Raw genomic sequence first — 27,856 nt, 5'->3', positions numbered from 1 at the left:
TTTATAAAGGCCAGCATATCAAAAGCTTTCTTCACCACCCTATCCACATGAGATTCCACCTTCAGGGAACTATGCACCATCACTCCTAGATCACGCAGTTCTACTGCATTCTTCAATGCCCTACCATTTACCATGTATGTCCTATTTGGATTATTCCTACTAAAATGTAGCACCTCACACTTATCAGCATTAAACTCCATCTGCCATCTTTCAGTCCACTCTTCTAACTGGCCTAAATCTCTCTGCAAGCTTTAAAAACCTACTTCATTATCCACAATGCCACCAATTTTATTCAGTAATACAACATGGAGTAGGGTCACACCAACACAGCAATTTCCAAAAAAACCCAATTAAGCTTAAACTAATCACGGGACAATTTACAATACTAAATTAACCTACCCAGTACATCTTTGGACTGTGGGAGGAAACCAGAGTACCCAGAGAAAACCCACGCATTCCATGGGGAGAATGTACGGAGACTCCTTACAGAATGATGTCAGAATTGAACTCTGAACTCCAGAATGCCCTGCACTGTGATGGTGTCGTGCTAAGCACTACAATACCATGGTGCTAAGTTAGAGGTTCAGGGTGGGATCAGTCTTGTTCTTAGTATTTTTCATGTAAACAGTTTGTGTTAGTCAGATAGATGGAGCAGCCATGTGTTGGACTTGCATATCAGGTGGTCCTTTGCATATAGTGTCTGTGCATGTCTGTTCAGGCCATTATCTGAGAAAAGGAACGTGTTCCTTCATTAATTTTTATGCTGTCATTTCAACTACAACACCAGCACCAGATGATATTAAATTCACAAAGTTGTTCCCAGACTGCTGCTGTAATTTTGGCACTAAGTGCCAAAACCTTGGCTAACTTCTATGATGACTGGTCAGGATAAGGTAGACTTGACAACAGAAACATCTCTGAATCTTCATGAGAAGATTGCAATGCATAGGGATTGTTGAAAAGACTAGCATTGATTATAGGTCCAATTAGTGAGCAAAAAAATTTCCAGGAGCCAATGTTTCTTAATCTTCTTTGATTTAACTGAATTGGCTGAAAATGTGTTCCTGCCACTTTTGGAATCTCATCCGAAAACTAAGCACACAAGATCAATTCATCAAAAAGGCTCTTAAGCTGAAGCATTAACACTAATTCCCCCATCACAGATGTTAAGTATTTCCATCTTTTTGTTGTATTTCAGATTTTCTGCATGCAGAGTATTTGGCTTTTACTTCATTTGGCAGATCTGTAAAAAGCCCTGTGGGCTGTTCCCCACAATCTTATTTCTTAAAGAAATTCTCATGAGTAGTTGTGTTAGACTCTTCCAACAGTGAGGCTGGGAAATGTTCAATAGTGTTCTGAGTATATATCATTTCAAGTAAATGTACTTTATTAATGTTTAGATTAATGCAAATAATGGTAAATGATCAAAAGTTTGCTTATTTGCACACAGAAGAGAAATGCTTTACAAACTGAATGTTACGGAAATTTAACATCTGTTTACTGTTCTAACATTTTCAGGTTTTTGACTGCCATTTCCTACCCAATGAAGTGAGATATTCACACAATGGATGTCCAATACTGGATGAGGATCAAATCCTGCTCAGAGTTTACAGGCAAGCAAAAAAGCTGGGATAACAAAGGATTTGTTTATAGGGGGGGAAAATGAACTGAGTTTGGTCACCAAGGTAATCCATCTAACATCAGAGGAATCTGAATAACTACCATCAAAAGGTTCTCCGCTGAGGAACTGTAGAGTTGATGACAGGTTTAGGCAGAAGCCAGGGGAGCCTCTGCCCACATGGTCGCTGAGGATCTAGGGTGTGGGGAGTGCTGGAGTGGGTCTATCCAAGGAGATGGACCTGTCACCCCATCACGTGATCAACAATGCCCGGGGAGTGGCACCAGCTCACCATGAAGCGTTGCTACGGGGTAGAGTGATAGCAGCAGTGAAGCTCAGATACCCCTCACTCTTTGAGTGGGATTTGAAGCCCCGACAGGAGTGCAGCACAGTGGAGGAATGGGCAGGGGCCTTTTGCCAGTGTTCTCTGGTCACAGGAGTCTATCACCTCAGTGATATCCCACTGGAGGATCATAGGATCTCCTCAACAATGGTGGTTACTTAGCTCGGCAGTGGTTCACGATCTAAAGGAGTGGTTCCACCCTTAATGGGGCCAGAAATAAGAAATACTGTCAATGTAACCATTAGATTATTGGAGAGATTAGAGAACACGAAGCGGAGGTGAGTCAAAGTAGTTGGGTGCACAAATTAGTTAAGTGGCCAGGAGATGGAGGGCCCTGTGTGTCCTGTTAGAATATATTTTTGGCATAGCTCATAGCTCGGGTCCCGAGGGAGCAGGTAGATGTGGTTCCCACTCCCACCCTCTATGTCATGCAGAGGGAGAATGGCAAGGGGCAGTAAGACAGATGGGTCATTCTACAAGCCCTCTGCCCCCCCCCCCCCGATAAAGGCTCCTTCTGCACTCCGCTGGAATCCTTGCAATCAGCTCAAAGTTCCTAACGCAAAGTACTTTTTGTGTTATCAAACACATTAATCTTTCCGAAGTACCTACATCCCTGACTAGCCTGAGAACATTACTCACATGACTGATCACATCCAGCAATAAGTAAATAAGATCTGAAAAAGAGGGGGCCTGTTCAATAACTACTACATCCCAGGGGGAAGATGATTTACTTTTAGGGCATTGGGAGGCTGTTGTACTATTGTAATACATTAATACACTGGGTAGTAACTGGAAAATTCTGGATATTATTGTTATGTTTTGTGTGTGTGGTGTCCATGGGGGTGTTGTTTTAGCCAGTTGGCCAAATGTCTCAGTGTCTTTCAAGGGATGAAATCTTGTAGTAAGTGTCTTAAGTTACCCGCACATCAAAATCCATTCCCCTGTGGGAGGGGGAAGCAGCCCATGTAAAGAATAATGTAAAGGCTATAATGTAAAGAACATTATAGCCTCTTCCACCGGTTTCCATTTAGCTAGTGACATGACAGTACCAGCTAAACCTAATGAGCAGGAGCTATTCAGTTACTTTTCAGTCTTGATGAAGAGTCTCAGCCCGAAACGTCGACAGTGCTTCTCCTTGTAGACGCTGCCTGGCCTGCTGAATTCCACCAGCATTTTGTGTGTGTTGTTTGAATTTCCAGCATCTGCAGATTTCCTCGTGTTTCCTCTTTTCAGTCTTGGGTTGCCATGGACAAGGTAGACACAGGTATTGCAGAAAGAGTAAACAGCGGGAGTGTGCTTCAGTAAACAGGGCCTGGGTGCACACTTCAGGTAAGTTTTTGCCATCATGTGTATGTCCTGTCACTTTGGGTGCTCAATTTAGACAAGTATCTGTAACAGTTTAGCTTGAAGGGCTCACTGAAAATTAAGTGTCCATTTTGTCTTGTAAATAAACAGTTAACCTAGTTACTGATGGTGAGTTCCTGCTGTCCCTATTCACCAAACCCACTGAACTGATATCACACAACAATAGCCCTAACCCTACCTTGGCAAAGGAATACAATGGTCTACCTCTTGCACTACCATGGACTTGTTCCTGATTATCCTTTCCTGTGCACTAATGTTTGGTTTTCAAGTTTTTATCCCACTGTCTTAAATAATTTATGATAGACAATTTATTGATCCCAAAGGAAATTAGTGTCACAGTAGCAATACAAGTGCACAGATATACAAATATTAGAAGAGAGGCAAGAAAAAATAAAAATAAGTGACCTAAAAAAGATGTACAAGATTTACAATCAAATCTTACAAGAACGCTTCCCTGTCTCTAGGTTGACTCATTATGGAGCCTGTTGGCCAAGGGTAAGAATGATTTCATTAAGCACACTTTGGATCCCCACAGTTGTCTTGGTCTATTACTGAAAGTGCTCCTCTGTTCAGCCGGGTGAGAAACATTGCCTAGAATTGCCATAATTTTCCTTTGTATTACCACAACCTGCATTGCCCAGTTTGACTCCAAGAACAGAGCCAGCCTTTCTATTAGTTTATTAAGCCTGTTGGCATCACCTGTGTTGATGCCATTGCCCCAGCACACCACTGCATAGAAGATTGTATTGGCAATAACAGACTGGTAGAACATGTGAAGTAGAGGCCTGTATACTCCAAAGGAATACTCAGACTCCTCAGGAAGTTAGAGGTGACTCTGGCCCTTCTTGGACACAGCATCTGTACAGTGCTGCTTATCCAAAAGGGAGTAGGGTCTGTTCAACAGGTAGATGACAGCATCGTCAACTCCAATTTGCTCCAGGGGTCAGAAATGAGCCAGAACCAGCCTCTCTAGGGTCATGATGTGTGGGGTCAGGGCCACTGGAAGGTAGTTGTATAAAACTTTTGGTAGGGCCTTCTTGGGTATTGGGGCACATGATGATTTCCACAGAATCAGGACCCTTTCCAGACTGAGACTCAGATTGAAAATGCGCTGGAGAACTCCACACAGCTGCTCAGCACACTCCTGCAGGACCTTGAGTTCACACCATCTGGTCCCAATGCTTTGCCATGTCTGAGTTTCCCCAGAGCCCTTCTCACCTGCTCAGTAGTGAAGGTGAGTGCATGATGACTTCTGAGTTGGTGGGAGCTTGGGGAGGTGAAGATCAGGACAATAGCAGTCAATTTGTGGAGGTGTGGTTAGTAGGTGCAGGTCAAGGAAGGGTTGTAGACAATGGTAGCCTGTATTGTTCATCTACATGTTGAACAAGAGGGGAGGAGTTGGTGCTGAGGAAGCATTGGGTGCCTCAGGACCTGGTCTGGTGTGCTGAGGTGAATGTGAACAGGAGGGAAATCATCAATCTTATTGAAGAATGTGTTCAACTCATTAGCCCATTGACAACAGCACTTCAAGGCTCTACAACTAGGCCAATTGAAGAATATCACTGGCTTCATGCCTCTTCACACCTCTCATCTGTTACTCTGCCCAAGCTTGCTCTCCAGCTCTCTCCTGTAGTCACCTTGGTCTTCTCCTTTAGTTCCTTCTGCACATGTTTCAATTCCTCCCATCTCCTGACCTAAAGGCTCTCTTATTGTGGCTGAGAAGAGCTTCAGATCACTGGTGACTCATGGTTAGTTGCTCAGAAAATTCTCAATGGTATTACTGTGCCCACACCAGTGATACAATCAGTAAGTCAGGTTAATGTCCTCACCATATGGTTCACAAAGTACATTCCAGTCAGTAACTTTAAAGCAGCCCTCTTCAAGGCCTTGATGGCCTCTGGAGGCCGTTTCTTTACTGTCTTGGTGGTTACTAGCTGTTGCTACAATCACTAGATTGTGATCTGATCTTCCAAGGCGGGGGGGGGGGGGGGGAGCTGTGGTGCTGTATACATCTTTAATATTTGCATACATGAGGTCCAGTGTTTTGTCTTCTCTTGCATGACACTTGAAAAAATGATCAAAGGTGGGTAGGCATGTATAATTTATGTATGACTTGTCCTGTGGGTTGATGGAAACTACATTGAGTGGCCACTAGTTCAGATACATCCTGTTATGTAATAAAGTGGCCACTGAGAGCATGTTCATGGGCTTCTATTGCTGCAGCCCATTCACTTCAATGTTCAAAGCATTCTGCATACTCTTCTGCATACAGCTATTGTAACACATGGTTACTTAATTTACTGTTGCCTTCCTGTCAACTTGAACCAGTCAGGGCATTCTCTGCTGACTGCTCATTAACCAGGTGCTTTCACTTACAGAACTACCATTTACTGGACATTTTAAAATGTCTTTTTTTTTTGCCACATTCTCTAACTCTAGAGATCAGGGTAAAAATCACAGGAGACCAGCAGTTTCTGAGATACTCAAACCCTGTCTGGCAACAGCAATCATTCCACGGTCAAAATCACTTAGATCACATTTCATTCCCGTTGTGATGTTTGGTCTACACAACTGAACCTCACCATATCTGCATGCTTATATGCATTGTGTTGCTGCCACATGATAAGCTGATTAGCTATTTGCATTAGTGACTGGGTATACAGGTGTAGCTAGTAAAGTGGCCTCTGAGTGGCTATGGCTGTGAAGCTGTTTTTCCATTGTACCTGTACTTCACGGTACTTGTGCACATGATATAATGGATTTGAATTGACTTGAGATCACCTGTCACAGGCAAAGTGGCCTGTTATTGTCCTTAAGAGAAGTCTTTAATTGCTCTAGAGTTAAGTATTACCTGTGTTTGTTTGTTTTGTTTTCATGCAGATTTACCGAGAATGAAACCTACACAGAAACATTCACCCTCCAAGTTCGGTTACTTGACTCAGACTGTAACATCATCCATCTTGGTGCAACATCATTGGAAGTCCCTGAGTTTTATAGTCTATCCAATCCAATTGACAGAAACGTGGTTTTGTTTGACTTTGATAAATCGATGAATCTGGACTGTATAGTGCGGGTAGCCACTCAGGAGACGTTACTTCCTGCACATGGACATCTAGTCATGGGGAAGATCTCTGTGGGACAGGCTCGTGGGGACCACCCTGGCTTTGTAAACCAGAAGCTGAGTAAGCTTCCTTTATTATCCAGGTTATGAATGAACTTTAAACTGAAATGAAGCCAGAATGAAAAAGCAATACCTTTCTTTACAGGGTTGGGGAAATAGTTCTATTAACTCTCTGGAGCTACTTGCATTAATTTTCTGTTGTATTGTCCTCTATATTTTAACTCCAGTGCTTTGGAATGTATAGTAGTGACTGCAATCATACAGTCACAAAGCTGGACAGCATGGAGAAAAGCCCTTCTGCCCATATTTGTCCATGTAGAACAAAATGCATATTCACCCTAATCCTATTTCTTAGCACTTGCCCCATATCACTTAAACTCATTCATTTACCTGTCCACATACTTACACAGCTTGATCAATAACCTTACTGAAATCCATATATATTCCATCTACCACCTTTCTTCATCAGCTTTCATCATCACTCAAAGAAATTCAATGAAATTTAAGACAAGAGATTAGAACTTTGCCCATTGCCAATGACTCCCAGATAGATTTGTCTTTTGCCTTCAAGGGCCTTTAATCTCTTCCTAGACACATTTTCCCCTTAATATGCATAGAGTGATGAATAGATTGATATACCTAGTACTAGCAACACAAAGAAAATTTGTCTGCAAAGAATTGTAATTTTAAACAAATATTACTCAATAATACTAAATTATTTTGGCGTAGGACTAAAAGAATTCATAGCATCTTGTCATTAGGCCCAAGTCATGCTCAACAGGAGCATTATTCCATCACCCTTCTTGCACTGTTCATCACATACTCATCAGTGAATGGAATTCCCTTTTGGAAACAGCCCAATAAATTAAAATGCTGAATTTCCATCTTATGTCAGGCAATAATTCAATGATACTTTGTGCTTGATGCCAACTCCCTGGATTCTGCAGGAGCTCAATTTTGTCAATGATCATTAAAATTGTTCCTGATTTGAAGAGTAGTTTGATCATTGAGCAGTTTGTTTGTCGTATCCCATTTTAAGGCAATATTTCCTATCAAAATTATGACAGACGCCGAGTAAATTGCCTTTATTTCATCAAGGCATGAAGTTTTCTCTATTATTTTGTGTCATCCTAGCCTTTGGTGTATAATTCTATGGCACAACAGCATCCATCTCCCTTGGTGACTCATGGCTACTTAACATGAAAATTATTGGGAGCACAGAAAATTAAATTACATAGAGTATAACCAAGGAATGAGACCATGCTTAATACATGATAGATTGAACTATCCTGCTTCAGCTTACCTACAAAAATGTTTGCTATGAAATTGCGTATTACTTCTTCGGCCTGGTGCAATTGATAATTGAGGTTTTTTTTTACTTGCCAAAAGGAAGCACTCTAAAATCAATTTCCAAAGTACTCCATGTCCCCCTGAAAGATTAATCAGGCATTGCTGGAGTGTATTCATTGTCTTGGGACCTCCAAAGCAATTTCTGCCTTTGAGTATGGGATGATGTAACTCCCAAAGCAATGCTCCTTCCAAGCCATTCCATTGCGTGGACCAATTGTAAATATTGTCACTGAGCACTCTAAGGACCATATAGTCTAAACAACACAATGCTGTGCTGGGACGCTGCAGGTAAAGAATTACTTGCCTAAATCCTTCCATCAAACCTATCACTAAAAGCCTCTCCTAATTTGCACTCGCCCCTCAAATCCACAATTCCCCAACACCTCATACCCAGTTGATCCCTGAGCATGCAAACCATTTTTTGTCCTTGCCATCACTCCAACATTTTTGATGCAATCCACTTTCCTCCTCAAACATGAGAAATCATTCTTCATTGTCATCTCCACAGCAGTACCAAAGTATTTTTTCAGATCTATCTATTGTACATTTTTAATTTCTTTTTGGATATTCCTTTGCACATTCCAGTTTTATCATTAATCTCAGTCATTACACAACTAACTACAAGACAATATTATCATTTAAACATAGCAAGCTGGAGGAATTGTTCTTAATCTCCTTGCATGTTTAAGCATTTTCCTTCAGAATTACCAAACATGGAAGGTATGGATTTTAATTGCCATATTAATCAGAATGCTGTATTTTCAATCAGAGTGGAATCTGGAGGAAAGCCACAAAGATTTGAAGGAAGTGCACACTTTTAAAGTGAGCTGTGATGAATTTCTCACAATGGGTCTTCGCTATCATCACCTCAGCCCCCCGTCTCCTGATATTGACTACATCGCTATAAGATTGGAATTGATCGACAGCAGAAGCAAAAATGTGCACAAGGTACTGTTTTGGGTTTGCTGTTTATAAAAGTTTTGCATATTAGGTCTCAAGATGATGAATAATGGTTATTGTTGTGGTTATGATGTGGGTAACAGTTAATCATTGACTCCATCAGCTTTATGGTTCATTTCCTTCCCAGTGAAAAGAAACTTGCAACAACTCTACATTCATGAAGAATGTAGGGCCAATTCTTTCTGTTTAAAGATGTACATTAACTGGTGATGCATAAAGAAATATGACAAATTTTGGAGATTCCATTTCTTTCCATTAAACAATTCTTATACCTCCTTACTGTATCAGCCAATAACACCCTCCCCATGTAATAATAGGGTTTTGTTCCCTATAACTGTTCAGAAACCAAACTGTTCTTTGGTCAGAAATGTGACCATGAAGAAATGTTTTCACATGTCAACAGATGCTTGCAGTCCTGCAGCAATCAGCAAATCCATACTACTAGTGTCCCAAGCACTTGCTCATATTTATGGGCTGAAAAGTGAAAACCTGGTGCAGGCCTGTAACTTCTCTGTGCTTTAGTGACATTTCCAAGTCCAGATGTTTAGGGTCAAGAAAGTCATGAGTGGCCATTCTGGGCAATCAGAAGAATATCTGCTCTGGATCAGACCAGAGGTCAAAGGATTAGGTTTACATTACTATGGAGCTGGATTAGTGCTGTAATGGGGGGGGGGGGGGGGGGGTTAAACGTGAGGCTGCAAGAATTTCTGCCACTTGAGGCTCTACATTCAGTAATTACATAGTTATTTTTATTGTTATTGTAACTTATAGTATTTGTTATGCCTACACTGGACTGCTGCCACAAAACATCAAATTTCTATTGTACATTAATGGCAACGAACCTAATTCCAATAGTGAGCTCAGGAAGTCAGGCAGCGTTTCTTGGAGGAGGGGCAAAACTCTCAAAACTTTCGAGCAGAGACCCTTCATCAGGATTGGAAAGGAAGGGAGCAGAATCAATAATAAGAATGGGATGGGGGGGGGGAGGAGTTCAAGCTGATAGGTGATGGGTGAGACCAAATGAGGGGGAAGGTGGGTATGTGGATGAGGAGGGGTGTAAAGTAAGAAAAAAGGAGGTGATAAATAGAAGAGATAAAGGGCTGAAGAAGCAGGAATCTAATAGAAGAGGACAGTGAACCATGGAAGAAAGTGAAAGAGGAGGGAAACCAGATGCAGGTGAGGATGAAGACAAGGGGGTGAGAGAGAAACCAGAAATGGGGAATGGAAAAAGAGAGAAGGGAAGAGGGAGTAATTACTGGAAGCTAGATAAATCAGAGTTACTCCACCCCCCCCCCCTTTTCCCTCTTCCACACTGTAAGACTCTATGACACTATGTCAGTCACTGTGTTACAGGTGCATTGAAAGCTGTTAGGGCAGATGGTGACATTCCATTTTCCCTCCTGTTCAGAACATGCATGGAATGGATTAAGTTCATCAGGAAGGGATGAACTGCTGTTGGTGATGCTGCCAAACTTTAGGTCATTATAGCATGTAAGCACTGTCACAACTGACAGGTAGTCTTGATTTTGGACCGGTACTCCCCTTTGTATCTCTGATACCTTTACAAAGGTCATATTTTGTTTTCTTGTATATGTCAAGTTTACCCCAATTTGATCATCGCAGTCCTGGACTTGAGTGGATCTCCTGGTTCATCCATGGTTATTAGATTGGCCTCTTTGGTACAAAGTACTCTACACACTTACTGATAAAGGTCATGACAGTGGTGGCATACACATCAAGATCGGCTGCTGAATTTTTGACTATGGACTGGTTTATGACTCGAAGCAGTCATATAGAAGTTCTATTTTTACAGACCAACACTATGACCTTCTGTACTGGATCCTTATGTTTCAGCTCTTGTTTGTAGGCAGAAAGATTGAACACAGCCTCCAGTCAGATCCATCTGAGATTTGCCTTTCTGCTTCTCTTCTATTTTTGTAATCAGAATCTGAGATAGAAAGACACAATGACAGCATTTCTAACCCAGATATTTTCAGCAACAGAAAAAAGGCTTTTCTTTCCATAGATCAGCTCAGTTTCAATACATTCACTAATACTCTTCTGGCCACCAGACATTGGTCTGATATGCAGTATGCCAGCTGGCATGGCATCTTGATTTGGGAAGGACAGCCAGGCTACACAGTCTGAGAGGACTTCCAACCATTCATTTGTCAAAGTCAAAGTCAAGCCAGGTGCAATGAAATGCTTGCTTTTGGAGCCTGTGATGAGAGTGGAGTGCCACCCCCTCAGCCACCCACAAGACATTCTACATTCTGACCTGGAAATATATACTCATTTCTTTGCCATTGTTGAGTCACATTATTACAGCTGCATTTATTTGCCCACCACTTCCATTTCAGCAAAAACTGAGGATAAGTATTCTGGCATGAAAAGCCATTGAACAAGATCAAAAATTATCAAGGCTAATATCTTAAACTAAGACAGCTGAACTTCTCATTTGAACTGTGCTTAGTTATAATGCACACGAAAAAAATTAACCATTTGTTCTGGAAGTTTGCACTGCCTCCTGAAGGAAAATAGAAGGTCATCAACTACTCAGAAGTTTGGGCAGGAAAGTTACATGAAGTAAACAAAGTCAAGAGGATAAAGAATCAATAAATCAGGGAACAGAGTTTCTTGTATTTGTTTTTCTCAAAAATGGGCCATATAATTGTTATGTTACTTTGTGGACTATAATTGTTGCCATTAAGCATTTGGCTCTTTAAGGATTGTGTGTGACTAACAACTCTCTGAGCTGTAATGTGTATAGAAAGTCCCAAAGGATAGTGATGAAAAGCCCCCCAGTTTATCTACTCACAGCAGCACACACAAAATGTTGGAGGAACTCAGCATTTATGGAAATGAATACAGACAACGTTTTGGGCTGAGACCCTTATTCAGGACTGGGAGGGAAGCGGAAAGACCCCAGAATAAAATGGTGAGGGGAGGTGAAGGAGGATTAGCTAGAAGGTGATAGGTGAAGCCTGATGGGGAGGAAAGGTAAAGGGCTGGAGATGGAGTCTGATAGGAGAGGAGAGTGGACCATAGGAGAAAGAGGAGGAGAAGGGGCGCCAGGGGAAGGTGATAGGCAGATGAGAAGAGTTAAGAGGCTTGGCCACCAGGAAGTTTTGCGGAGGTGCTCAAATACGCAGTTCCCCCAATTTATGATGGACCTCACAAATGTCGAGGAAGCCGTATCGGGAGCATCGGACAGAATAGACAACCCCAGCAGATTTGCAGGTGAAGTGTTGCTTCACCTGGAAGGACTGTTTGAGATGGAGGTGAGGGAGGAGGTGAATGGCCAGGTGTAGCACTTTGGTCATCTGCGGGGATACATGCCGAGGAGGAGATTAGTGAGAAGGGACGAATCGACAAGGGAATCACAGTGTGAAAAAATAGAGAGAGGGGTATAGGTAGCAGTATGTTTGTGTGACGATGGGCCTTGACGAGGATGGTTAGGACCCAAGTGCTGGACTCTCTGAGGGGAGGATACTGAAATAAGAACTGAGCACTAAACAAGATGCTAGACGATAACCCAAGTTGAGCTTACAATTGTGCACTAAACCTTTGTTCATGTGCTCTTTAAATACTGAAATCCTGGCACAAAAACATGGCAGCTGATTAGCGAGATGGTCCCAAATCATTGAAGTATCCCCATCAGCTATTTATACTGCAGAGAGTTAGAGCATCGAAATTGCAGAAGCTGGCATTGTTGGGTATGTATCATAAGGTTGGTGGTAGGATCCCTTTGGAGATGGCAGAAGTTGCAGAGTGTTGAAAGTGGAGCCTCATGGGGTGGTAGATAAGGACAAGAGGAACTCTTATCACTGCAATATGTTTTCTTTGAAGTTAATGGTGCAGGAAGTGCATGTATTTTACAATAAGCATTTTAGGGTAATAGTGTTTGTTATACTACTTGGATGGTGAAATAGTCAGGACATTGTTGGAAGTGTTAATACTTCTAATATGGAAATACAGCTCACTTAAAAATGAATACAGCTACTCTTAAGTTAACCTGTCTGCCTGAAAGCCACAGCTCCATATTTTCACCAACATAGCTTTTCCGTATTTCCATGGTAGTGAACTTTGAAGCACCGACGTGACTATAACACCCGACACTACTTCTATCTGATTAAGAAATCCAGAACCTTATGAGACATACTAGATACATCATCCACATCTTCCAACCATAGTAACACCGAACTTTGTGACAAACCAAGTTAAAAATGAAAATATGCTTAGGCACTATAACAGATAGTCTGAACTTTTATTTGAAACAACTACAGAAATCTGGAAATAATAGTTAATATCCTGCTCTTGTGCAACTGTATACGTTAATGTTGATAGATTAGGTACAGATTTTTTTAAATAATTTAAGAGGAGTTGTATTCTGAATATTTTCAAAAAAGATGCAAAGTTTTGTATCAACAATCCACAAACAAGATAACCTGAAGATGCTTGAAATCCGAGCAACACACACAATGTTGGAGGAACTCAGCAGGTCAGGAAACATCTATGGGGGAAAAAAAGAGTTGACATTTCTGCTGAAGGCTTTCAGCCTGAAACATTGATGGTACTATTTTACAGAGATACTGCCTGGCCTGCTGAGTTCCTCCAGCATTTTGTGTGTGTTGCTTTGTATCAATAACGTTGGGGCAGCACAATGGTGTAGCTAATAGAAATGCCGCCTTACAGCACCAGGTGTCATGATTTAGTCCGGACATTGTCTGTTCTGTCTAACAAAAAAATTGCCCTTTGAATTTCCAACATCATGAGTCAATACTGTGTATTGTTGTATATCCCATGTTGTTTTCTCTCACCTTTATACACGTTATAAACATTTTGCCCCAAGAAAACAGATACTGACTCTCGACCCTATCTATGTCTCTCATTATTTTATAACTTTCTATCAGGTCTAAAAGGGATTAGTGTAATTGGGTACTTGGTGGTCAATGTGGTCTCTTTGGTGTCTGTGCTGTCTCAGTCTGTAATTCTGTACTTTCCTTTTGTTCTCTTTCAGACAGAGAATGCCTGGATTCCAGTCAGAATCACCAATGGCTTTCCCAACCAGCCTCCTAAAGCCAGTTTTATGCCTATGTTCATCCTGGATGTAGATCAGTTCATCCTGACCTCCATAACCACTGGGACATTGGATGGAGAAGACAGCGAGACTCCCAAATCCCAGCTTGTCTTCAATATTACCAAAGCACCTCAGGAGGGTTTCATAACTCATTTATCTGACCATACCAAGCCAATCACATCATTCACCTGGGCTGACTTAAATGAGCTGTTGATAGCATTTCAACCTCCAAACAACAGTCACACAGACAGAAGGAGCTATGAGGTATGTGATGCCATATGACATCACAGTAATAAGATGCTTAAGAAATGAAATTAATGTATTTTTTGATTGTAACTACTATCATGTACATCTCTCAAAGCTGCCTTCTCCTTTAGTTATGAGCTCCATTGTTAAGGTCATGTGTTAGGTCCGAAGAAAAGACGGCTGGAGTTGTTTAGCACTTTCATGCAAGGGTGTTTATTCAGATTCAGTTTACTGTAATTTATAAACCACAAATACAATGCAGTTAAAAATGAGACAACATTCTCTGGAATGATATCACGAAAATGCACAAAACAGACCAGACAAGAGAAACTAAATAACGTTTGGTAATCCCCAATCCAGAGTCCGAGAGCCTGCTGCGCATCGATATTGTGCTACCATCTTAGCACGTTCCCCAGAAAGGAACTACAAACCCATCGGACAAAACTACAGCTACAAGGCCTACACAAAACCACATAGTTACATATAGTGCAAACATGAGGAAATCTGCAGATGCTGGAAATCCAAACAACACACACAAAATGCTGGTGGAGCCCAGCAGGCCAGGCAGCATCTATAGGGAGAAGCGCTGTCGACGTTTTGAGGCCGAGAAAAAAACGTTGTTCCACCAGCATTTTGTGTGTGTAGTTACATATAGTTACAGTTAACATAGTTTCAACAGTGCAGACAATACCATAATTGATAAAAGACTAACTGGCAAAGACCACATAATTATAACACATAGTTTCAACAGTGCAAAGCAATACCATAATCTGATAAAGAGCAGTCCATGGCATGGCTTAAAAGCAAGTCTCTCACGCGGATGGTAGAAGGAAGAAAAACTCTTCCTGCCATGAACTTCTAGCGCCGCAGCTTGCTGATACAGCACTCTGGGAGCTCCGACCACAGCCAACTCAGAGTCCATCTGAAAACTTCGAGCCTCCGACCAGCCCTCCGACACCGAGCACCATTTCTGCCAAGCGCTTCGATCCCGGCTTCAGCCGCCAAGCAACAGGCAAAGCCGAGGATGCGGGACCTTCCTCCCAGAGATTTTTCCGATCGCACAATAGTAGCGGCAGCGAAATAGGCATTTCAAAAATTTCACCAGATGTTCCTCCATGCTTCACACATCTGCCTCCATCAAATCAGGATTGTACACGGCATCCTTCTTGACAGATTACAGATATTCACTCCAAAGATATTCATTCCACAGATATTTGGTCCTTCAAAAAATCAAACTTGCAAAAACTAGTGTAAATAGAGAAAAGAAAGCAGCCACTATTTACAAAAGATATCTACCAGAAAACACAGTAACAGCTCCATACTTTGTCCCCCCCTTCCCCCCTCCCCTTTTGAGAGCAATCCACCCCATTTTTTAGGCACCAGGACATACCAATTTTAATTATCCATGAAATTAACTTAAGACTACATGTGAATTTCAATATGACACACCCCACAATGTAGTTACAATCATAAACAAAATAAACAGAAGTATCTATCTGAAGTACAGTATACAAGCAATATATACACATCATTTACACATCTGTATTACTAAAGAAGTGGGATATTCCATCGTGTATGGCAGGAAAGCATCAGAAAGCTAACTCTTTAGAACCGGTTATTAGAGTATATTGGGGAAGATATTGAAGTACACACATTCAGCACAAAGAGAGCAGAATGACAAGGGTGGGTGTGTGTGTGTGTAAATACACGTGTACAGACTGTGTTTACTCAACACTCTCTGTCACACCCATTAACGTGCTTTTCATGAACTATTTCTAGACTGGGTGGATGAGGATCCAATGACCATGAAGGCAGTTCTGCAACACTCTGTGGAAAGTGAAGGGCCTGTCAAGGGACAGAGTTAATCGTGGTCATCCCCTGCAAACAAGGAAGACCCTAGTTATGGCACTTGTTTGTAACACTGGCCTCAGACCTTTGAGGTCGAGAGAGTGGAACAGTGCAAGCTTTTCCACTTTAGGAACTCCCCTTCACAGGTTTCCTGACATCATCAGATATGAAGGACAACCACTACAGTTCTTCATATGGAGTGTAGAAATATCTTTCATATAGAATAACTTAAATTTCCTTACTGATCTAGAAACTTCAATGGGAAAAGATTTGAGTCAAATTGGAACATATTTTTTCTCTCCTGAATTTCAACTCTCTTCACACTGACTTAGCCTAACTGACTTCCGTGAAGCCAGAGGTTCAAAGGTGGAAAAGAAAAGACTTGGGCATGATGCAATGTTGCTCCATGAAGTCAGGAAAGAGCTCACTGGGTTAAATGTAAAGAAGATGGCTTCACATCATCATTTGGGTTCAACACTGACCTCTATCAAGGCAAATTGTTCTGCCAGCTCCTTCCCTTTTTCCCCTCACACTCAAAAAGGGTATGCTGGTGGGTTAATTGACTACTGTAAATTACCACCAGGTAACTGGTGAAAGAATCAAAGTGTCAAAGAGGTATTTGAGGGGGAGTAGGGTGCAAGGCTATAAAAAATATGGAAAAGAGAAATAAGACTGATGGAGTTGCTCTGTTGCCATGGATACAATGAGTAGAGCAGCCTTGCTGTTGTGATACATTATTTAGTCACTTCAATATCTTCACACACATAGTGTTCCTGGGATGAAATCCCACCATCCCATGCAGCAGCAGTGAAAGCTCAGGCTTCTGCCAAGGTCATTCAGATTGCAGTTGTGTGTTTGTCTACGGGCACCAGAATCCTGCACTCTAAGGTGTCACAGCATTTGAGCATAGCATTCTCCAACAAATTACTGGGATTTCAAAAGTCTTAACTCTGTGGTGTACAATCCACCTGTTCTCTCATGAAGTGAATATATTTGAACACTTTAAAGCAATCTGTTGGAATCCTTTGAGGAAGTAACAGGCAGGATAGACAAAGGAGAGTCAGCAGATGTTTACTTGGATTTATAGAAGGCCTTTGACAAGGTGCTGCACATGAGGCTGTTTAACAACATAAAAGCCCATGGTATTATAGGAAAGTTAGTAGCATAGATATGGCATTGACTGATTGGCTGGAGGCAAAGACTGGAAATAAAGGGAGCCTTTCCTGGTTGGCTGCTGGTGACTAGTGGTGATCTGGAGGGGTAGATATTAGAACTGCTTCTTTTCACGTTCTACAGTATGTCAATAATTTGGATGATGGAATTGTTGGCTTTATGGCCAAATTTGTGGATGATACGAAAATAGCTGGTGGGGTAGTATTGAGGAAGCATGGCGTCTGCTGAAGGACATGGATAGATTGTGAAAATGGGCAAAGAAGTGGCAGATGGAATATAGCGTAAGGTAATGTATAGTCAAGCTGGTCAGTGGTGTAGTGGCATCTGCACTTGACTTCAAGGCGAGTGATCCTAGGTTTGAATCCCGCCAACTCCTTACTTACTTTCCATCCATGTTGGGTTGAATATCAAGCCAGTGACTTTGTCATCAAATGCTAGGAAATTGCGAAGGTTGCTGCCTGGTGCACCACAAGGCACAGAAGAACAACAATGTATAGTCATGCAGTTTGGTAGAGGGAATAAAGGCAGATACAGGCAGTCTCCGGGTTACGTGCGAGTTCCATTCCTGAATCCGTCTTTAAGTCGGAGTTGTACGCAAGTCGGAACAAGTACATCTGGTATTATTTAGCGTCAGTCAAACGTTTGTCTTAGTATAAGGATATATTTTACTTTTCTATACATATAAAACATAAGAAACACATGTATTCCAATAATTAAACCACTGCGTTGCTTGATAATAATTGTAGCTTTCATCGGGGCAGGGCCTTTCATGTGCTCTATTATTCTCACTTTAACCGTTTTCCTTTAAAATTGTTCCAATTGTTGACCGACTGTAGCCTAACGCTTTTCCAATGACCGATAGCATTTCACCTCTTTCCAAACGCTTTATTATTTCCACTTTATTTTCAATCGCGATCTCTTCCCGTCAATAGAACAGAAACACTGCGGGCGGTGGGTCCCGAGCTGCGCCGGCTCGCGAAGTCCGCTGGGTCCTAAGGACCACAGCACTGAGACAGGCTAAATGGGACAAATGGGGGCTGTGCTGGGTTTGGGTATTTGATCCTTCACAATATTCCGCATGGGAATTTAAACAGGAGGTGGCAGTGTTTTTTTCATGAGGTCGAGTTTCAAGCTCGACATCAACCTGGCACGGATGGTACGGGAGTCACTGGATCGACATCAACCCAGCACGGGAGCGGTCTGTCACTGGATCGAGCTCGAGCCCGGCACTGATCTCACTGCACCACCAGCCGACCGGAACGGGGGGGGGGGGGGGTGTCATGGTGAATCTTACTAAGAAAAATTTAATCCAAATACAAAGTTAAACACTCAACACAGTGTCAACGGCAACGACTTAAAATGATGGATGGCCTCGCGATCTGACTTGAAATGGCAGATGGCGTCGAGTTCTGACTTAAAATGGCGGACGGCATTCTCCTTCCTCGGTTCATAAGTAGGAGTTGTCCGTAAATCGGACGTTCGTAACTCGGGGACTACCTGTACTATTTCTAGACGGAGAAAATTACAAAATCAGTGGTACAAATAGAATTGGGAGTCCTTGTGCAGGATTCCCTAACGATTAACTTGTAGGTTCAGTCAGTGGTAAGGAAGGCAAATGCAATATTGGCATTTTTTTAAAGAGAACTAGAATATAAGTGCAAGGATGTAATGCTGAGGCTTTATAAGGCATTGGCCAGACCACACGCAGTATTGTGAACAGTTTTGGCCACTTATCTAAGAAAGGATGTTTTGGCATTGGAGAGTGTCCAGAAGAGGTCCATGAATATGATTCTAGGAATGAAAGGGTTAACGTATGAGGAATGTTTGATGGCTCTGAGCCGATACTCACTGCAGCTTAGAAGAATAAGCAGGGATCTCATTGAAGCTTATCACATTTTGAAAGGCTTAGATAGAGTGGATGTGGGGAGGATGTTTCCTATAGTGTGTGAGCCTAGGACTAGAGGGCAGAACCTCAAAATAGAGGGACATCCATTTAGAACAGAGGTGAGGAGGAATTTATTTTGCCATGGACAGCTTCAGAGGTCATTAAGCACAATTAAAGTGGAGGTTGATGAGTTCTTTGTTAGGGCGTCAATGCAGAAAAGGCAGGAGAATGGGGTTCTGGGAAGTGAGCACGCACTCAGATGGCCTCCATGCAAAGAAATTCCAAGATAGGGCACGAGCCAATGTTTGACTCTATTTCACCATTTAAAGCACCATTTAATTGCCAATTAAAACATTGAGGAAGACTGAGACATCGAGGCGAATACAGAAGGTGAATGAGAGTTTCAGTGCCGATTGTCTGCCTTTTGGTTACCACTGGAGGCAAAGTCTGTAAGTGCCCAATAGCTGTGTGGCTCACTGAGGCAAGCAGGGAGGCTTCACTGCCTCGTGTGGAACCCCTCGCTCTTGATGAAGGTTAGTGATAGCATAGGATGGTATCGTGGCTCTGCACTTATGGACTGTGGACATTTTCAGACTTATGGTTTATATATTCTGTTTTTTTTTAATCACTAGTTCCTTTTCCGTTTTGGTCTCCAAGGAGAGAGTGTTTGAGGGTTGATATTCTGTTAGTTTTTTGTTGTATTTTTTTGGGGGTTGTCAATGTTCCTGTTCCATTTTGTGTTGGGGGAGGGGGTTTGGGGGTTGATGATTAGGATGCCGTTCTTTTTTGTACGGAGGGGTAGGTTTTGTGTTTCTTTCTGAATGACTTTTATGTTTTTACTTTGTTTCGTGGCTGCCTAGAGAATACAGCACAAATTTCAGAGTTGTATATGGATACAAGCTTTGATGATAACTGAACATTTAAACCTTTGAAAGGGATAATAAATCAGCCCTTATGGAATGGTGGAGCAGACTTGATGGGCTAACTGGCGTAATTCTACTCCTATGCCTTATAGCCTTATGGTCTTAATTCACTTGCTGCAGGGTATTCCATTTCTAACCTGTTCTAACATCATTTATGTCGCCAATTCTAGTCAGACATGATTTCCAGGTGAGAATCTGATAATGGTAATGTCTCTGAAGTTCAAATTCAAATCACATCAGTTTATTGTTATATGCACAAGTGCAACGGTGCAATGAAAATCTTTCTTACAGCAGCATCCCAGGCACAAAGCACTAGAGATGCAGCCTTCACAAGGAAAACATAAATTAAGCATAAGTTATACACAATTTTTACCAGGAAGAACAAAAAGAAACAAAGTCAATTTCAGTGCAAAGTGATCCAAGTGGTTATTGTGATGCTAAGCAGTGGTGATTAATATTTTGGTAGTTGGTTTAAGAACTGAATGGTTGAAGGGAAGTAGCTGTTCTTGAAGCTGGTGGTGTGGGACTTCTGGCTTTTGTACCTACTGCCTGTTGGTACTTGTGAAAAGCTGACATGGCCTGGATGGTAGGGATGTGTATACCTTCTTGAGGCAGTGCCTCCTGGAGATAGTACTGTTGGTGGGGATATATGTGCCACTGATGTTTTGAGCTGAGCATGTTACACTCTGCAGCTTCTCACATTACTGCATATTTGAATTAATGTCCCAGACCATGGCACAAGATACTTTCAACAGTAGATTTTTAGTAGTTCAGTGACAAGCTGAACCTCCTTAAGGTGTTGGTGTGCTTTCTTAATGACTCTATACTGAATATGCTGGGCCCAGGACAGGTCATCCAATATGTTAACACCCTGGAATTTAAAGCTGTTGACTCTCTCCACTGCCGAGCCCCTGATGCAAACTGGCTCATCTTCATCTTCCTTCCCCTTCTTGAAGTCAACAATTAGCTCTTTAGTTTTGCTTGTGCTGAAAGAGTTTTTTGTTGTGACACCACTCAGCCAAGTATCCTATCTCACTCTGCTAAGCTACTTGCCAGTGCGATGTTACCAATAACAGAGGTATTGTTGGCTAATTTGTACATAGTACTGGAACTGTGCTTAGCCACACAACCATGAGAAGATGTTCTATATCTCCTTCTGTCAGATTTTTTTTCATAGTGGGAACATTATTGGTCTGAATGTTGCCTCGATCTGATTGCATTCAGCCAGGAATACTATTGGTTTATACCAAGAACAAGTGGCTCCCAGGGCCCAATCAAATTATTGATATGATGGAGAATAAATTTGTGATGTGCACAAAACATATTATATTAGTACCATGAAGCGAACTTCAAATATAATGCAAAATTTTGCAAGTGCTTCCAACTGACACAAAAGCTTGGCTGATGAAAGTGTGTACTGAGAGAAGCCAGAGACAATCTATTTTAATTTTATGTGTTTAAATATATTAAATGTTGTGTAAAATTATTGAATTTAAGTCATGTTAACTCTGCCATGGCCATAACGTTTTGTGTTTGGTTTCCTCATAATCTCTCAAACTTCAGAAGTAGCAAGTGTTTGTGTTAATATCAATATTCATCTTCATGGTTTTTTTAGTTTACAAAACAATGTGCAGGACTGACAAGCTTTTCTTCTGCATAGTTTCAGATTTTTCCCTCATTTGCATGGATCTTGAACCTTTTCTGTTGCAGGTAGAATTTGAAGTTCATGATTTCTACTTCAGGAAGAGTGCACCAATTGTAGTACACATCGCAGTAAGGACAACGGATACTAATGCTCCCAGAGTTTCCTGGAACATGGGTGAGCTTGATTCTGATAAACTGAATACTGACCAGAAAGAGATTTTCTGACTGAAAGACATAGTTAACAAAAAGATACAATCAAAGACTGGGAGATTGTTCCCCAATTAGATTCAAACAAGTCTCTGGACAGTTTAGAAATGCTTACACATGGTCTGTGCAAAGGTTTGATGTTAAAACATACCTATGTTAATGAATATTGCATCCCATTTATGAAGTATTTGTTTCTAAACTTATGGGTGAAAATTATTAAGTCAGTTTTATTGGAAATTTGTAAGTTTTTTTAAATTTTGGGTTTATTTTAATGTATAATAAATCTAAAGAAATAAGCACCGAAATACCAAATAATTTCAAAAAGAATAGAAAAATGCACTTGATACTTCAAGCAGAAAACAAATAAGATGAAAGGAAAGGGGCACACAGAATACACGTAAAATGCCAGGTCATGCAGCTGTTCAAAAGATCAACCCCGGCTATTGATTGCAGTAATCGTTTTCAAGCAAAGTGTGATTAATAAAGTAATAATAGTTGTTTTTGCTACCATCGCTGTGCTTCACCAGTGCTATCTTACTTATCCAGCCCACTCTGATAGCACCTCCTAAATTCTTAACTTCTAATGCCAAGAAAGACAAAAGCAGAAAAAGCATGCAGGTTTGCTTCAATTCATACACTCTCATAGTTTGGAAATGAATTGTGGCGAGCATTTGGTCCATGATGACAGACAAGCTCGTTTAGCTCAACTGGCAGTTTTTGTGACAAGCACAAAAACAGGTCAGGTGCTATGACCTGGTGAGAGAACCCACTCAGTCACATACAGATGGGGGATGTGATTATTACACACCCTGGTTACAGTCAGGGTGACCCACAAACACATGAGTGAATAACTGTATAACCCAAAATAAAATATAACAACATATGAACTAGAACATCCCACCTGAAATTTTTAATGATGCATTTACTAAGAAGAGATTACCCGTCTTTTTATGAAGCTACTATCTCTCTAATTCTTAAAAAAGATAAGGATCCTACTTTATGTGCATCCTATCGCCCTATATCACTATTAATGTAGACTCTAAGATTCTTACAAAAATTTTAGCTATTAGGTTAGAAAAGATACTATCACAGATTATTTCAGAAGATCAAACTGGTTTTATTAAGAACCTTTTTCAATGTTAGAAAATTGATTAATATAATCTATACTTCTTCACCCAGAACCCCAGAATGTGTTATTTCATTAGATGCTGAAAAAGCTTTTGATAGAGTTGAATGGATATACTTATTTAATGCCTTGAAAAATTTTAATTTTAGTTCTAATTTTATATCATGGATTAAATTAATATATTATAAACCTGTTGCTTCCGTTCTTACAAATAATCATAGATCCTATTTTTTTCAATTATCTTGTGGTACGAGACAAGGTTGTCCCTTAAGTCCTTTATTATTTAATGTTGCACTAGAACCTCTAGCCATCGCTATTCGTGAATCTCTTAATATTTTTGGTATTACCCGTAATGGGAAGTTATACAGGTTATCACTTTATAACTTGTTGTTATATATTTCTGATCCTGATAGGTCTATTCCCGCTATTCTACCCTTGTTGGTTCAATTTGGTAGTTTCTCTGGTTATAAATTAAATTTGGATAAGAGTGAATTATTCCCTTTAAATGTGCAAACTTTATTGAATGACAGGATACCATTTAAAGTTGTTACTGATAACTATTTATTTAGGTATAAAAATCACCAAAAAATATAAAGATTTATTCAGATTGAATTTTTTACCTATGCTTCATCAAATTCAACAACTTACTATTAGATGGTCTCCCTTATCCTTATCATTGGTTGGTCGGATTAATGCTATTAAAATGATGATTTTACCAAAATTTTTATATTTATTTCAAGCTTTACCAATTTTTATTCCTAAATCTTTTTTTGATAACATAGATTCAAAAATTTCCTCATTTGTGTGGCAAAATAAAAACCCCAGGTTAAGTAAAAAACAGTTACAGAAATCTAAAAAAGATGGTGGTTTAGCTTTACCTAACTTCAGATTTTACTATTGGGCGAATAATATTCGAAACTTAATATATTGGAAACTAGATTTGGATTCACCATTGTGCCCACAGTGGGTAAATTTAAAATGTAATGATGCACAAGGATATTCTTTATTCTCCGTTCTTGGTTCTTCTCTTCCTGCTGATTTAGTCAAATTCAATAAACAGATATCCAACCCTATTGTCAAACACACATTACGAATTTGGTTTCAATTTCGTAAGTTTTTTACTCTGAAAAACTTTGTTCTTGACAGCCCTATCTTATTTAACTTCTTTTTTAAACCTTCTTTAACAGATCTAGCCTTTAGCATATGGAAAAGGAAAGGTATATTATGTTTTCGTGATCTTTTTTCTGAAGGTAGTTTGATGTCTTTTGACCAACTTTCCAACAAAGTTAAGTTACCTAAATCTTATTTTTTTGATATTTACACATCAGAAATTTTTTAATATAAAGTTTTACCATCCTTTCCCAATTCAACTCCGATAGATTTTTCAGACATGATTTTTACCTTGAATCCTTGTCAGAAGGGATTAGTGGCTCTTATTTATAATAGGATTATGAAGATACAACCAGAAATGTCAGGCAGAATTAAACAAGAATGGGAAAAAGAACTTCAATATAATAAATCAACAGAAAAATGGGAAAAAATTCTACAAATGGTTAATTCTTCTTCTATATGTGCTAAACATGCTTTAATACAATTTAAGGTCGTACATAGAGATCATATGTCTAAAGATAAGCTTGCTCGATTCTACTCTCATATTAACCCTCAATGTGACAGATGTCATTCAGATGTGGCCTCATTGACCCACATGTTTTGGTCATGTCCCACCTTACATCTGCTGATTCTATGTCACCCCTCGCAAGGGACTAAATTTCATTCCTCATTTTATTACTGCAATTTTTGGTATACCAAATGAGGATGGTAGTCGACTTTCCCCTTCAATTAGACGAATGATCGCCTTTGTAACATTAATGGCAAGTAGGTCTATATTACAAAATTGGAAAGAAGTAAATCCTCCTACCACGTTTCAGTGGTTCTCTCAAACTATTTCTTGTTTGAGCTTAGAAAAAATTAGAAGTACTATTTTCGATCCATCAATTAAATTTGAAGAAACTTGGGGACCGTTCATTCGACACTTCCATATGAATTAATTTGGCCTCTTCCGGACCTTTTCTCTTTTTATTCTTGTTCTGGTATGGAGTTCCGGAGTTCTTGACACTATCATGTACACATAAACTGTTATTATTGCCCATGTTAGTTTAGGTTTATTTTTTTTTCAATATACATTTTTTTTTGCATTTTTATACATTTTTTTCTTTCTTTTTTTTCTTTTGGTGATTATTCTTTTTCATGTATAATCAATATAGGTTTGATCGATTATTGTACAATGTTTTTTTTGCTGATATTTTAATAAGATATTACTATCTTATTACTAATTTAACTTCAAGCCTAGTGTATTCATAACCTATTTAATATTATGTTATGTTTTTCTTTATATATGAAATTTAATAAAAAGATTGAAAAAGAAAGAAAGGAAGAAAAAGAGAACATCCCACCATAATCCCACAAATGCTTTTTAACAATAAATGGTGCTGGCCACTAGGAATGATGGGACGGGCTGTCGACCACAACTCTGGAGCACCACGCTGCCCCCACCTGAGAGGTCAGCCATCCCCGGCAATCCTAAAGTCCACAACAAAGTCTAAAGGTCCCAGTGGTGATAAGCGCTGCAGTGGGGTGCTGAGGGCGGTCTGTAGCTCCTCCCATGGGAGGCACTGTTTGGTGAAGCAAGAGGCAGGACACCGGGCGTGTCACTTCCTTCCTTCAGCCTCACTGTGTCGGTGGAGGCCGGGGGGCCGATACAGTGCCAGATGATCCTGTTCCTTTAGCCACTCAGGCAACCACACTGGAGATGTTGTCAAGCAGCTCTCCCAGCCCCTTCCAGCAGCTTTGAAGCTTGGGGGTATGCCCCTTCTTCCGGGTGGGGTACTATACCCATTCTGGGACCACCACCAGGTACTACTGCATTGGTGCCTTAGGCTGGTGGCTTGGCCCCTTCCGGGACATTCAAGTGTCGCAGCAGGGCACGTACAGCTCCACGTCCTGCCTGTACCCAGGCCAACAGAAGCGTTTATACTTCGTGACCCTGAAATGGTCGGCCCCCTGACTGCAGCACAGAGCCCCTGGATGATCATCCATGGCAGGCAAGGGATGTCTGCCATCAAAGGAAAACGGCTGCTGCCGGAACAGTAACCCACTGCGTAGCTCCAGCATGCCCCACTGAGAGTATAGGGCTTTGGTCTCTGGACCCAGGGCAGAGACCTCTGCCCACTCTGGCTGCCGTCCCATGCTCAGGCATCCGCTCAGCTGGGCCAGCATGGGATCACACTCGGGCTCACTGCTGGTGGTCAATGGTGGGGAGGTGGGCTGCTGGGAGACCGATGGTGGTTGTTGCTGCCCCTGCCGGCTCCGCTTCCTACCAGCACTGAGGTAGAGCAATGCCCCCGACACATCCACATGGGCCCCCCAGCACGGCAGCAGGTCCAGTCCAATGATACAGGTGATACAATGATGCTGGTGACCCACACCTCGTGCTCCATTGTGTTTTTCCCTCACTGTGATACACAGCCACCTCTTCCCTCATTGCTGCACAGTCACCGGCGACTGTAGCCAGCTGGACTGTCATCATTGTCCACCCAGGAGGGGATGGCTGGTCCACGTTGGGGAGGTCACACAGATGGATGATGGTGATGGCTGACCCCTTGTCCACCTACGCACAGCATCTGATGCCCTCCACCATGCAGTCCACATGTAAGCCTTGCTCTTCACCAAACAGCCCGCCCAGAGAGGTGACAACAGAGGGACTCTCTTGGAGGTTTCAAGTGGCACTGCACAGTCAGTGTTTCCACAACTGGGCTGTGGCGCGGCGCTGGTGCGGGGCTGTTCTGGGCCACATGGCCTGCCTCGCCGCACCAGCAGCAGATATCGCTCTTTGGCATGTGGCTGGGCAGGCACGATGCTCCTCCGCATCAGTTTCTTCCTTCGTCTCGGTGACACAAGCCTGGGCTCGCTGCAATCGGGCTGAAACTGGAACAACTTGGGTGGCTAAAACTGTTTCTCTCCTTTCCGCCTCTGCCAGTGTCTCGTCCATCAATGATGGTGATGTCAGGTGAACATGCTGCTGAAGGTGCTCCGATATCAGTGCCTTTACAAAGGCACGAAGGGCAATACTTCCTGATCCACGGGAGGGAACTGGGAGTCTCCATGCTGAGCACAGTGGCCAAGATCTGCTGCAAGTGCCCCCAAGTTTTCTCCCATTTGACGCCGTCTGCTGCACAGTTCTTCCTTCATTGCTTCCTCCAGTGGCCTCTGCTCAAAACATCACTCCAGCTCCTCTGAGGGCCCAGTAGCCATGTTGTGCAGCTGGCATTAGGTCGAGGAGGGCCTGCAGGATATCATCCTCCAGCACCAGGACAAGGTGCACTACCGGCTTGCCGGGGCTCCAACCATTGTGCCATGCAGCAAGATTGACTTGCGCCAGGTGAGGCTCCCAGTGGCTGGCATCATTGTATCTGGCAAGCTGCAGGGTGGAGCTTGTGTCATGATTTGCTGAGGCCCGTTGTCTTCCTTTTGTATAGCTCAACTGCCATTTTTATTGTGACAGGCACAAAACAGGCCAGGCGCTTTAAGCAAGGGAGAGAACCCACTCAGTCACATACAGACGGGGAATATGATTATTACACACCCCGGTTACAGTCAGGGTGACCCACAAACACATGAGTAAGTAACTGTATAACCCAAGATAAAATGCAACAATAAATGAACTGGAACTTCCCACCATAATCCCACGAACGCATTCTAACACAAGAACAATAAATAGTGCAGGCCACTACGAATGCTGGGGGAGACTGTCGATCAAGCCTCCTGAGCACCACAATATTGTTGGTCTTTCATCACAATTGGATGTAAAGCTTAGAACTCCCTACTACCTATGGGACCACCTTCACCTGAAGGGCTGAAAGCAGTGTCACACCACACTGTGCATAACAGCCTGATAGGCAATAACTCCT

General features: G+C 41.6%; 1 protein-coding gene across 8 annotated transcripts in view; it reads left to right on the top strand.

Annotated features, from left to right (window-relative positions):
* Positions 1-27,856, top strand: part of frem1a (Fras1 related extracellular matrix 1a) — a 189,282-nt gene that overhangs the window by 57,555 nt on the left and 103,871 nt on the right. For 7 of the 8 annotated variants that reach the window (XR_009513126.1, XM_059974686.1, XM_059974685.1 and 4 more), the window contains 5 exons: positions 1,519-1,613; positions 6,207-6,508; positions 8,567-8,745; positions 13,778-14,101; positions 21,623-21,731. Coding sequence is in view for 6 of the 8 variants with exons in the window: in XM_059974686.1 (XP_059830669.1) it covers positions 1,519-1,613; positions 6,207-6,508; positions 8,567-8,745; positions 13,778-14,101; positions 21,623-21,731 (1,009 nt within the window). In the remaining 2 variants the exon portion in view is untranslated. Of the gene's footprint in view, positions 1-1,518; positions 1,614-6,206; positions 6,509-8,566; positions 8,746-13,777; positions 14,102-21,622; positions 21,732-25,302; positions 25,450-26,925; positions 27,328-27,856 lie in introns of all 8 variants that reach the window. The other variant, XR_009513127.1, reaches the window with a different exon arrangement.

This window comes from Hypanus sabinus, chromosome 7, assembly GCF_030144855.1.
Source record: "Hypanus sabinus isolate sHypSab1 chromosome 7, sHypSab1.hap1, whole genome shotgun sequence".
NCBI classification, from domain to species: Eukaryota; Metazoa; Chordata; class Chondrichthyes; order Myliobatiformes; family Dasyatidae; genus Hypanus; species Hypanus sabinus.
Note: the sequence above shows the minus strand (reverse complement) of the source record. Positions and strands in the feature narration are given on the sequence as shown.